The sequence below is a fragment of the Andrographis paniculata genome, unplaced genomic scaffold, assembly GCF_009805555.1.
Source record: "Andrographis paniculata isolate CXL003 unplaced genomic scaffold, ASM980555v1 Contig60END, whole genome shotgun sequence".
NCBI classification, from domain to species: domain Eukaryota; kingdom Viridiplantae; phylum Streptophyta; class Magnoliopsida; order Lamiales; family Acanthaceae; genus Andrographis; species Andrographis paniculata.
In genome coordinates, this window is record NW_026137596.1 from 6,742,066 (window position 1) to 6,755,554 (window position 13,489).

The 13,489-nt window shown below is 37.3% G+C and overlaps 2 protein-coding genes across 2 annotated transcripts; both read left to right on the forward strand.

Moving 5' to 3' along the window:
- Positions 1–6,838: 6,838 nt before the first annotated feature.
- LOC127259830 (F-box protein At3g56470-like) lies at positions 6,839–9,357 on the forward strand. The gene is made up of 5 exons (XM_051287444.1): positions 6,839–6,879; positions 6,981–7,377; positions 7,664–8,057; positions 8,234–8,292; positions 9,214–9,357. The coding sequence occupies exons 1-5, from the start codon at positions 6,839–6,841 to the stop codon at positions 9,355–9,357; spliced, it is 1,035 nt and encodes a 344-aa protein (XP_051143401.1).
- Positions 9,358–9,534: 177 nt separating this feature from the next.
- LOC127259831 (F-box protein At3g56470-like) lies at positions 9,535–10,032 on the forward strand. Its single transcript, XM_051287445.1, has one exon. The coding sequence runs from the start codon at positions 9,535–9,537 to the stop codon at positions 10,030–10,032; it is 498 nt and encodes a 165-aa protein (XP_051143402.1).
- Positions 10,033–13,489: the final 3,457 nt, after the last annotated feature.

The following is a 13,489-nucleotide window of genomic DNA, read 5'->3' on the forward strand; positions in this document are numbered from 1 at the left end:
TAGGACTCTCTTCCAAATTTGATTTTGAGTTTTCTCGTAGATCTTTAGTTGATTTAGCTGCGTGATTTTAGTATAATTGCTTAGAGAAACAAACGCAAGATAGAGAAACAATCAAATAAAGGGTCTATTATCAACTCCAAATCTACGAAGAACACTTCAATCCAGTTCACTGCTTTTTCATCAATACCTTACGAGAGAGAAAGAGAAGAGGAATGAGCTATTGTTTATAACAGTTGGTTGTATATGACCAACCTGAGAGTTGCGAATCATCTTCCCACGACATCTAGATTTTTCGATAAGGTGCCAATAATTCCATTAGTTCTGAATGCCTCCCTAGAACAATATCTTTACTAATTATGCATTTCTAATCATTTATTCGATACTAAAATTGAACTTCCATGACGTGCAGGTCGATGAAGAGCTTCTAGCCGCTCAAACTGAAGAATGCACTGACGGGAACCATTACCTGTCCTTTACGGGATTAGTAAGTCCTATGGTCATGTGGAGCTTGATGCATACCAGGTTTGGAGCTCGTCGATCTTGAAGCTATACTACTTCCATTTTAAGAAGTACAAACATAGTCTTATCTGCAATTGCTTTTTGTTTTTGCCGGTCGACAACGCCTTTTTCGATAGTTCTGAAGAGGTAGAAGAGGAAGGTAATGGCTGAAATAAGAAAATTCTAATAATTGAAACTTATCACGGATTGACAGTGTCATATTTGTTCAGGGAAAGTAATTCAAAACAAGATGTAAGTGTTGCGGAAGAAAGGCAGCATGTGCAGGATGCAGCCTTCTGAAGAAGAATTCAAAGAAAATTTGGAGTATTTGAGGAATCGAGCTCATACTTATGCTCGAATTTTTGGTGATGAACTTCACACGACATCTGGATATGACCAAGGTGCTAATAATTCTATAAGTTCGTATTCGTTATTAAGCGCCTCTCACGTGAACAATATCTTGACTAAATATGCATTTATAATCTTTTATTCAATAATGAAATTGAAGTTCCATGGCCTACAGATCGATAAAGAGCTTATAGCAGCTCAAACTGAAGGATGCACTGATGGGAATCACAACCTGTCCTATATGGGCAGCCGAGGATTGGTTTGTACATCATGTGCTTATGTTGAGCTCGATGAATGTGTGGACAAAGTTCTAAGATCATGTTTGAGAGCATTCCTGCTCGAGTATGTTTGCAAGTGTAAAAATTAAAATTTCATTACAAACATCTCTTTTGGCGAGGGGTGGTTAGTTGTTTAAGTTTGATGATAACTATAATTCTTTCTCGATAATTTGGTTGTTTAAACCCTGTAAAAATGTGGGGGAAAATTGCCTTACAAATTATACTTTCTTATTTAATTTTATATTATGCATATACTATGTACATACTAATATGCTGCGTGACTCAGGTATAATTGATTGGTTGTTTGAATTCAGATAAGATATTCTTATTCAAGAAACACATTATGTGACTTCATTATAAATAATTGGCAGTATGTGAAAGTTTTTCAGTCATGTCGTTTTCTGCTTGAAAACAAATGCTTTTCAATTTTTTGCAATTTGTTTATTGTTTCCTTCAATGGGATGTCGTGAATGACACAAGTAATGTAATCACTACATGCAAATCAGCATATATAATAATAGCTCAACAGTTGAAAATAGGCCTTTGCTTTTGTAATACTTTTATACAAAGCAACAGAGCAATGAAATTTTCATCATGCATGATTGATAGTTGTGTATAATGATATTTTCCCCGCAAGAAAAATTAGTCTCTAGCTAAAACAAAACTAAAAGAACTACTTCCTGTTATTCAAATCTATATTCATTTTTTTTTTTTTCAATTGTTATAAAAAAAATATTCTTATTTCCATTTTTAGCGAAAAAATACACCACCTTTTTGTATTTTCTTATCATAAATAACAAAAAAAAAAAAAAACAATCATTATACACTATTATCATAACCCTTGCTATGTATATATATGTTGATTTCCATGTACAGATTACATGTTTTAAACCCAATCTCTTTTAACTCACCGACAACCTACACATAATTAATGTAGTTGCTCTATGTTGACGTCTGTTAGTGTGTCGGAATCCCATGGAAGAAATCATTAAACAGTATGCAAAAAAGGGATAAACATTTGACTAGGAGCTGAAACTGACCTAACTGCAAATTAAAAAATAAAAAAAAATGAAAGCCAGATACCTCCCAGATACCTTAGAAGATTTGAAAGCCAGACTGCATGACACACAGTCCAGGAAGCCGCCACATACTCAGCCTCACAGGTCGACAAACTTACAATAGGCTGGTTTTTCGACAGCCATGTAAAGGCTGCACTCCCGTGCAAGAATACATAACCCGAAGTACTTTTTCGGTCATCAGCATCGCCACACCAATCGCTATCCGAGTAACCCACTAGTCAGTAATCATCTGATTTTGCATAAAAAAGACCCAGTGATAGGGTGCCTCGAACATACCTCAGAATTCTCTTCAGGCCCTTCCAATGTGTATAACTTGGATCCTCCATAAATCTGCTTGTTATTCCAACACTTGGCATAAGGTCAGGTCTCGTATTGGCAAGATACCTCAAGCTACCGATTAAACTTCGATATCTTTCAAGATCAGCTCGGTCTCCACCATCAAGTTTTGAAAGTTTTGTTCCAGGTTCCATTGGAGTTGAGATAGGGTTACAGTCCTCCATTCTGAATTTCTTTAGAATCTCAATTGCAAATCTTTCTTGAGAAACAAAGATCCCTTCCTTCGACTGCTTCACCTCCAACCCAAGAAAATACTTCATCGGACCCAAGTCTGTCATCTCGAACTCTTTCTTCATTACTTCCTTGAATTCCTTAAGTAGTCTTGTGTTGCTACCAGTGAATATGAGGTCGGCGACATAGAGAGCTACTACCATCGTATCATTTTCAGATTTCTTAGTGTACAGGGCATGCTCGTACGGACATTGCTCATACCCATTTTTCTCGAAATACCCGTCAATTCTCTGATTCCAGGCACGAGGAGCCTGTTTCAGCCCGTACAAGGCCTTTTTCAACCTTAGCACCTTCTTTTCGTCTCCCTTCTTCATATACCCGACAGGTTGCTCGACGTACACCTCTTCTTTCAGCATTCCATTTAAAAAAAAGCTTACTTTACATCCATCTGTAGGATAGGCCATTGATTCTGAGCAGCTAACAAGATCAGTAGTCGGATCGATTCCATTCTTGTGACAGGAGCAAAAACTTCATCATAGTCGATCCCCTCCTTTAGTCTATAACCTTTTACCACAAGTCAAGCTTTATTGGGCTCAACCTTTCCCTCAGCATTCATCTTTTTTTTATACACTCACTTCACTCCAATGGCTCGAGCTCCTTTAGGAATGTCAGTCAGCTCCCATGTTTTGTTGCGTTCAATTGCCTTGATTTCTTCATCCATGGCTGTTCTCCACTTCTCATCTTGGACAGCTTTCTCAAACTTCAAGTCTTCGGAGTCGGCCAAAAGACATACAACATGAACTTCATTTGTAGTGTCGTATATATCCTGCAGTCTTCTCATCCTAGGCTGTTGTGGCTCCATTTCTTCATCTGAGGACTCGCTGATTGTTGCTGTTGAAGGCAGAAAAAACTCCAAGCTAGTTTCTTCTTCACCCGGGTTACTCCAGCACCATTGCTTTGTTTCCTCCACATGAACATCTCGGCTTACCACTACTTTATTGTTGACAGGATCAAATAATTTATAAGCTTTGGAGTTCTCATCTTACCCAATAACGACGTATTTCCTGCTCCGATCCTCCAGCTTAGTTCTATGCTGACTCGGCACTTGCCCATAAGCAACGCTACCGAATACCTTCAGATGAGAGACGTTTGGTTTCTTACCACTTCAAATCTCCTGAGGTGTCTTCTTGCCTAGCTTTGCATGTGGACATCTATTTTGCACATAGACTACGCACTGTACCGCCTCTGCCCAATACTTCTTTGGCATATTATTCCCTTTCAACATAAATCGAACCATATCGAGAATGGTTCAATTTTTTCGTTCAGCCACACCATTTTACTGCAGAGAATATGGGGCTGTTAAGAAACGTCTGATCCCACGCTCCTTGCAGTATTTGTGGAACTCAGCAGAAGTGCACTCCCCTCCTCTGTCGGATCGAACTGCTTTGATGACTTTGCTTGTTTCCTTTTCCACCTTAACTTTAAATTTCTTGAAAGTTTCAAACACTTCTGATTTTTCTTTTAGAAAATAAACTCATGTATTCCTTGAGAAATCATCAATGAAAGAGACGAAATACCTTTTACAACTGAATTATTTTGGAGTTATCGGCCCACACAGATCGGTGTGAATAAGTTTGACTTGCTCCTTTGCTCGGTACTCAGAACTCCTTGGGAAAGGAGATCTCGCCTGCTTTCCGATCACACATTCTTCACAAAACCTCTTTTCGAACTCTGTTATAGGAAGTCTGACCACCATCTCCCTCTTCACTAGCTCGCTCAAACCACCGAAGTGAAGGTGACCAATTGCCACTTCATGGCCTCATCTTCCATACCAAGTTGCATGCATTTGACTTGAATAATTTTCAGCTCAATTTTGTACATACGATTCCTTTTCATCTTTACCCGTGCAATGGGCCTCCCGAGCTTATCTTTCAATAGTAGTTCTCGGTCCTTCATCAAAACTGAATGTCCCTTCTCCATTATTTGTCCCATGCTCATTATGTTTCTTTTTACTTCTGGCACGTAGTATATGTCCTTGATTTCTCCGATTCGTCCATTTTCCTGCTGATACCAGATCGTTCCTCGTCCTTTGACAGCTACTTTTGAAGTATCGCTGAAGAAAACAGATCCATACTCCATGTTTGAAAGTGTTTTGAATAAACTCTCGTCACCACACATGTGGTTACTTGGACCGGTGTCCAAGTACCAAACCGAATTATCATAGCAGCTTGGTTTGGCCTCCGTTTCTGGAATGTTTGTCATCAACAGAAATCCTTCATCTTCTTCCTCGGCAAGCAAATTGGTTGGTTCCTCCGTTTTCTTCTCGGACCTGCAATATTTGGAAATATGCCCCAACTTTCCACAATTGTAGCATTTTACTGAATAGAAATCCTTTGCAACATGCCCATACTTTCCACAATTATAGAATTCAATTTTGTTAATTGCGTTTGTCCACCCACCTCGAGCGTGACCTCGCCCATGCTAGTTCTGTTGGCCGACTTGCTCATTTCCTCATCCTCCTCTTACTCTACCACCTTGGCTTTTCCCTCTTCCTCGGCCTCTGGTACTCTGAGTATAAAGTACCTTATCGTCTTTTATTGTCGCCTTCGCCTGTAGAGCTTGTTCGAGAGATTCTCCTTTCTTATTTTTCTTTCTCTGTTCATGCGCTTCTAACGACCCAGAAAGCTCTTCAAGAGTGAGTGTTGATAAATCCTTGGACTGCTCAATTGCACAGACGATATTCTCGAAATCATCTTTCAATGACCTCAAAATTTTTTCAATAACTCAGGTTTGATGAAAGATTCTCACCATTCTGATTTAGCTTGTTCACCACGGTCTCCACTCGAGTAACGAACTCGGATGCGCTTTTGGCCTCTTTCATCCTCATATTTTGCAGCTCGCCCCTAAGGGTTTGAAGTCGGACTTGCTTCACCCGTTCATCTCCTTTGTTTGCCTTTTCGAGTGTATCCCATGCTTCCTTGGAAGATTTTGCATTGGCTATCTTCTCAAAACCAGATTCGTCAACAGCCTAATATAGTAGATACAGAGCAGCCTTGTCTTTAGCTCGAACAGCCTTCAATGCGTTCAACTGGGCGTTTGACAACCAAATTGTGTTCGCTGGTTCCTCATAACCAGCCTCGACCACATCCGAGTTGTCTTGTGAGCCAAGAAGGGCCCTCATTTGCACCTTCCAATTATCATAGTTAGCATCTTTCGTCAACTTGGGTAGTAGGATGCCATTGGTCAAACCTGCCATTTCTCAGGTGTTTAAACCCAACTTGCAAACCTTACGAAGCCGTTGGTTGCTCCTTTTCTCGCCTGCACACACTGCAGCGCTCTCTTGAAGCAGGTCAGTTGTCTTACGCTCACCTCACACACAAGGCTTTGATACCAAATTATTGGCAACTGAGAAGGCAAAAAGTTTCCAATGCAAAAGAACTCTCTTATTTTTTCTCTACCTATTTTCAAACCAGTTCTTACAAATATTTAAAATGCTTGTCTCTTTAAATACCAGACATAAATCATAAGGCCAATTAAATGAGTTTGCTACCCATATTTCTTGGTTATGCCACTAGTCCCTAAAGCCATTAAAATCATTCTAGGAATACCAAACAGAAAGCTTCCTAATTTAAGTTTTACAACAGTATATGCTAATTTACCCCTATTTCAGCATACATTTTTTGGTTTAGAAAATAAGGATGTTCTATGTCTTAGGGCTTTTTTTATCGACTTGGAACACTCGCTTTTCCACAAAAAGAGGGTTTTAAATCTTTGATCCAGCCAATCAGCTAGTCTTGTAGTTCATAAATACTTATGTTAATTTTACAACAGTATAACGGTTCTTTTTTTTTTTACAACGTTATAACGGTAAGATGATAGATCAAAATTCTTTTAGATGCGTGTCCTCTTTAATGTGCTTTTGTGACAACGTATGGCTGTTGTCTTTGGCACGTGGCCGTGTCCTAGGTAGTTGTGAAGAAATAACGGTCAAAGCTGCTTTATATTAGAAGATAACTAAGATCACTTTATATGTATGCACGTGTGTTTATGAGATCATATTAATTCTTTACATAGAATGAAAGTGCAAAAATGTTCGCAGGTCATAAGACTTCCATTTTATGATAAAGAATGTCGCGTATTAGTGCATTTAGGCCGCATAAATTCTACATGTACGTGGCAAATTTAATTTGCATATTTATCGTCCGACATTTGTTAGTTCATTTTGTTTCTCGGTCTAATAAGTTAATTATTTCCAATATAATGCTTGCAGGATCTCTGGGAAAAGAAGTAACAAATCATGCCTCAGAATCAACGATTTTCCGAGGAGGCCCAATAAAAAGGCTGAAGAGTCGAATATTCCAGTCGAACTTCTGCAAAACATCCTCACGCGCCTAAGCCTGGTAGACAACCTCCAGGCGTCCGGCGTCTGCCATAGATGGATGGCTGTGGCAAAGTCCATCCGAGTATCCAACAAACACCCTTGGATCATGTATCACTCGTGGATGAGTAAAAAAAACGAGTTCTACGACCCGCATGAGCGCAAGTCGCATTACCTACGGCTGTCCGGGATAAAGTACAGACTCATCTGTTACAGCAACAACAGTTGGTTGTTGCTCTACAGCCATATACGCCTTTCGCTTACACTCTACATCCCGTACACTCAGAAGGTCGTTGAATTACACAAATGGATTTTCCAAGTAAATTAGCCGCCTTTTCAGCCGCTCCGAACATTCCCGGCTGCATTGTTATTGCGCTAATGCAACTTCAGCCCCATGTGATCGCAATCTGCACGTATCGCCCCGGCATTACAAGAAAAAATTATTTTTGTAACAAAACTTTTTTGTCTCTAAATTTACTTTTTCCGTTACTAATGACATTAGAGACGGAATTAAGAATGGAATTACATTAGCTACGTGAACTTTATTCTGTTACAAATATATTATTTTTTTGTAGTGCGGGGATGCCTCATGGACCGTCAACCATTTCGAGAACCTGGAACCGTTCGTCAGCAGCAATCCAAATCAATGGACTTTTTGCAACGGACGCTTCTACTGTCTTAGCCAAAGCGGCCAATTGGAATGTTACGATCCCGATAATAGTGCCTGCTCCGTCGTCCCCGTCGAACGACATGAGTGCATAAGGGCGAACCCGCTTGACATAGGCGAGCGGGTGATGTACATGGCAGAGCATGCCGGGGATATTTATTTGACATACGCTTGCCCGTTTCTTAACCCTTTTGTACATATGCTCAACACTCTGCAAACGAGTGGGTGGGAGATCGAAGACCTCGGCGGCCTCACCATTTTTGCTAACTATATTAGCTCATTTGTTCGGACAGATATGATAGGTATAATGAAAAATAGTATTTATTTCTCGAAGGTGATATATTACGGGAAGCGTCCCGTTATATATTCCCTTACGCAGAAGCGATTCTTCCCTCGGCAAGAAGGCTACAATTTATGCAAAGAGGAGCCGAGAACATATGGATCGATATCCTCGATGACCTCTCTGAATTCTTCTTAGGCTTCAAAGCCTTGGCGCGCACCGGAATCAACTCCGACACCTTGAGTACAAATTCAGTTGTAATTTTGTCTTCTTTTTTTTTTTTCCTTTTATTGTCCTATAACATGAACTAACATGTATTTTGGAAATATTTTGTGGCCTGATTGATTGGGGAATGACTTATATTGAATTAAATGTGACATTGAAGGAATTTTATTATTGTAATTGGAATTTTGGACTCCATTGCAGGTTTTGGAAGATATTTGAAGTTTTAATTTTTGAAAAATAGTATAAATTTAATGTTTATTGCGGTGTATATTGAGAATAAAGAATTATTTGGTAGAATAGTTTTTTTTTGAAAAATCATTAAAATAAAATGTATGTAGTATGTTTTAATTGCTTAATTTTGTAGTTATATTTGTTGTTTCCAAAGTTGAAGAAATTAATTGAAGGGTGATATGTCAAAGATTTATTTTAACTGTTTAACTTGTTACTTATTTGAAAATTTTTCTTTTTTCAGAAAAATTTCGAAGAAATTCCTCGCTGTGATGTGTGCCTTTATTGGGTTTTTCGAGTCCATTGCTTCGCGCCATGATTGAGTTTTTTGTAAGCTTTTGGGTGTATTTCGAGTGAAATGAGTGTTCAATTTTTATGATTGTTAAGCTTTTGGGTGTATTTTCAGTCTAAATCTACTAACATAAAATTACATTTTAAAAAAAATATATAATATTACTATTTTTTAACATCTAAGTTTTATTACAAAAAATCTTAATTAAATAATTATTTATTAATAAAAAAATTCAAATAATAAAAAACAGTGAAAATCGAAAAGTGACAAATATTCTTCAGAAAATGACAGGCGACACCATCGAGGCTACTTTTCACACAACATAATAAAATAAATAAATAAATATTACAATACGACGTCATTTAGAGTGGGCGGAACATACGAGGTACATGTCCTATATATATGTGTGTCCTACCACGCCAATACGTCACAGGTTCTAGAACCCTTGTCAGCGTCAATAGCTGCAGCAGTGTCTGAGTGCCGGCACGTCCGTGTTAGGTTTTTGGAGGAGCCACTGGAATCATGGGTCGAAAGAGGCAGCGGAAAGCGAAACCGGAAAGTGCCAAAATGTTCGTAAGTCATAAGAGTTCCATTTTATGAGTAAGAAGGTCGGATATTAGTGCATTTAGGCCGCATAAATTGTACATGTACATCGCACATTTTATTTGCATATTTATATTCGGACATTTGTTAGTTCATTTTGTTTCTCAATTAATTATTTTCAATGTACCCTTGGATCATATACCACTTGTGGATGAATAAAACAAACGAGTTCTACGACCCGGTTGAGCGCAAGTCGCATTTCCTACGGCAGTCCGGGATAAAGTACAGACTCATCTGTTACTGCAAGAACTGTTGGTTGTCCCTCTACAGCCGTGTATGCCTTTCGCTTACACTCTACAGCCTGTACACTCAGAAGGCCGTTGGATTGCCCAAAATGGATTTTCCGAAAAAATTAGCCGCCTTGTCAGCCGCGTCAAATACTCCCGGCTGCATTGTGATTACGCTAATGCAGCTTCAGCCCCATGTGATCACAATCAGCAAATATCGCCTCGGGGGTGCCGCGTGGACCGTCAACCATTTCGAGAACCTGGAACCGTTCGTCAGCCGCAGTCCAAATCAATGGACTTTTTGCAACGGACGCTTCTACTGTCTTAGCCAAAGCAGCCAATTGGCATGTTACGATCCCGATAATAGTGCCTGCTTCGTCGTCCCCGTCGAGCGACTTGAGTGTATAAGGGCACCTGCTTGACATAGGCGAGCGGGCGATGTACATGGAAGAGCATGCCGGGGATATTTATTTGATATACGCTTACCCGCTTCTTAAACCCTTTTGTACATAAGCTCGACAGCGATGCAAACGAGTGGGTGGAGATCGAAGACCTCGGCGGCCTCACCATTTTTGTTAACTAATGAGAAATAGTATTTATTTCTCAAAGGTGATATATTACGGGAAGCGCCCCGTTATATATTCCCTTACGCAGAAACGATTCTTCCCTCGGCAAGAAGGCTACAATTTATGCAACGAGCAGCCGGATGAGAACTTATGGATCGATGCCCCCTACGACCTCTCCGAATTCTTCTGAGGCTTCCGGAATCGACTCCAACTCCTTGTGTATAAATTCAGTTGTATTGTTTTTTTTATATATATGGTCCTATAACATGAACAGACATATATACTGGAAATATTTTGTGACCGATTTATTGGGGAATGACTTATATTGAATTAAATGTGACATTGAAGGAATCTTATTCAATTTAATTGGAATTTTGGACTCAATTGCATGTTCTTGAAGATATTTGAAGTTTTAAATTTTGGAAAATAGTAAAAATTTTATGTTTATTGTGATGTACAGTGTTAATAAATAATTATTTGATAGAATAGTCTTTTTTGAAAAAATTATTAAAATAAAATATATGTAGTGTTTTTCGAAAAATTTTCGAAGAAATTCCTCGCTTCGATGTGTGCCCTTATTGTGTTTTTCGACTTTTACTTCAAATTTTCATTTCAAATAAAACATAAGACATAAAATTCCATGAACTCCGATCCAATTGAGCGCCTATTGTTTCCATATGTTCACTGCATTATTATAAAGTTCAATTAATTCTGAAAATTTTTAAAATCTAAATGAGAATATGGTAATAATTTTAAAATTCAATTGGGGAGTTATAATGATCAAGGGCAAATGAACTAAAACAACTCAAATTGTAATACAAAATATTTAAACAAACAAAAATGAATTGTTCAATAAGTGAAGCTGACCTAAACCCTATTGTAGATTTGAAATGCATGTGCAAACCGAATCAAATAAATTTAACGAAAATTAAAATTTAAACAAACTAAACCCTAAATAAAATATATACCGTTTATTTAATATATAATTTTAGTGTTTTAAGCATACGACACATATATAAATTTATTGTTTTAGTAACAAAAATAATTCTGTAATTTAAAAATTGTTAAAATTATTTTTTATCATAATCTTTTAAAGAATAATATATTAGTGTAACTACAATTGAAATGAAAATTTTTGAAATTAAATATAGACAGTAAGTAAGCAAGTTACTTGTATTATTATTACAAAGCCGTTCGAAATAAATGGCAACTAATTAAATCAAATTGCTAGTATTACTTATTAAAAACCCTACCATTTGTTATTCTATTATATTTTAATTATTGAAAAAAAAAGAAAAAAATGTCTGCGGAGAGAACCTGGTGTAATGCACAGGTCACGGGGTAGCATTTCCATTTCCAGAAGTCACCATATAAATAAGGAAGCGCGACGTCCTATTGCCACTAGTGAGAGTTCTACAGAATCAGTTTTCCTCGGTTGAATCGCTTCGTGTTTTCCGATGCTCAGCTCATCTCATCTCGCAATCATGTCTGGAAGGAGGAGCAATCGATCCATGAAAGCTTATGGTTTCTTCATTTCGTAGATTAATTAGCACTCGATTCAGATCAGTAGCTGCAGTTTTTCTGTGTTTTCCTCTTTAGCTGTGGTTGATTGTTCATTGCTTTAATTTAATTTGGTGGATTCAATGTGCTGTTGTTGCCTTTGGGCATTGCTGTGTAGGGTTTGGAAATGCCTCGTTCATTAATGATCGATCTATTGGTTTTTGTTTGTTTAATTATTCTTTTTTAAGGCCGATCTGGCCATCAGCTGTGTTTGAGTTGTTCCAATTAATTAATTTTGAAATCGTGAATGTTGATTTCTATGGAATTGATTTTGACTCATCATTTGTTGTGCTTAGTTGATTTATGGCAGTTGCAAGATCCGTAAATTCTCACACACTGGTTTGATTATTCCAATTTCAGATCGTCATCCAAAACTGTCCAAGGACGAGAGAAGCTGGAATTAGACCTTCCTGGAGTGCTTGTAGAAAGAATCATGTCCTTGTTATGCTCTGGGGACAGAGCTCGAGCTAGCTGTGTATGTCGAGAAGTTGGAACTTTTACTCATCATTTCGAACGGAGCTTGTTGCTTAGGACGTAACGGCATATGCTTTGCTAATATTTTAGTTCATGGGATTTTATTTTCAGTTTTATTATGTCATTTTCTGCGACTATATTTACCTATGTAGTCTCCTATGTATTCATATATTTTCATTTCTTTCAAGTGGGTTGTAAAACTCGTTTATTTCATTCATTCATGAGTAATACACGATCATGGGTGATTGTTGGCTGCTGGGACAGACTTCGCCACAGCCATCCATTTGTGGCATACTTTGGCCTGTTTATTTGACCTTTGGGGAAAATTCTCAGAGGTTTGATTCGATACTTCTTGTCTGAGAGATCCTGTAAGCATTATATTGAAAATAATGGATCAGATTGAGAAATAAAATGAACTAACAAATTTTGATGGATAAATATGCAAACTAAATCTTGAGATGGCTACTGTTGACACGGCTCCATGAACTATATGTGCGACAGACATGCACTAATTCGCGACTTTTTTATTATAAAATGGAACACTTTTGACCACCGAACATTTGGAACTATCCTTCTATCACTCCAAAAAAATTAAAAAAAAAATTTGAAATTTAGCTGCAAAATATTTTGTCGCAAAAAGTAATGACTTCATAGCAAAAACGTTTTTGCGACGAAACACATTCCGTTGCCTATACCGCTTTAATAAATGTCTTTTGGCGACATATATGACTTTAGCAACAAAAAAATAAGTTCGTTGCAATGAATGTTAAGAAAATAGATATAGCTACGAAAATGTGATTTTGTAGCTAAAACTCGTTAACTATAAAAATAAAATTCATAACAAAAGAAATTTAGCAACAAAATATGCATAATTTTTTTAGCCAAATGATTTTAGCTATGAAAATAATTTTGTAGCCAAACCTTTTTGCTATGAAAATTGAATTTTCTAGCAAAAAAATTTGAGTGACAAAATTAATTTTGTAGTATATAATTTATTTTAGCGATGAAATTAATATTTGTTGCAAAATGACACGTTTTAACTACAAAAATATTTCGTACCTAAAAATGTTATAGCTGTTAAAATATATTTAGAAGTAATATATTATATTTATAGTAGTTATCTTATTTAAGACATTCGTAGGATTCTTGCCTTATTTAGCCGATTTGTATATCACTATAAATATGTACGTATTCTTATGATTGAAATAGAGAATTTCAGTTTCATATTCTAACATGGTATCAGAGCAAAATTCTCTCCGGGTAGTTCTATGACCCGTTA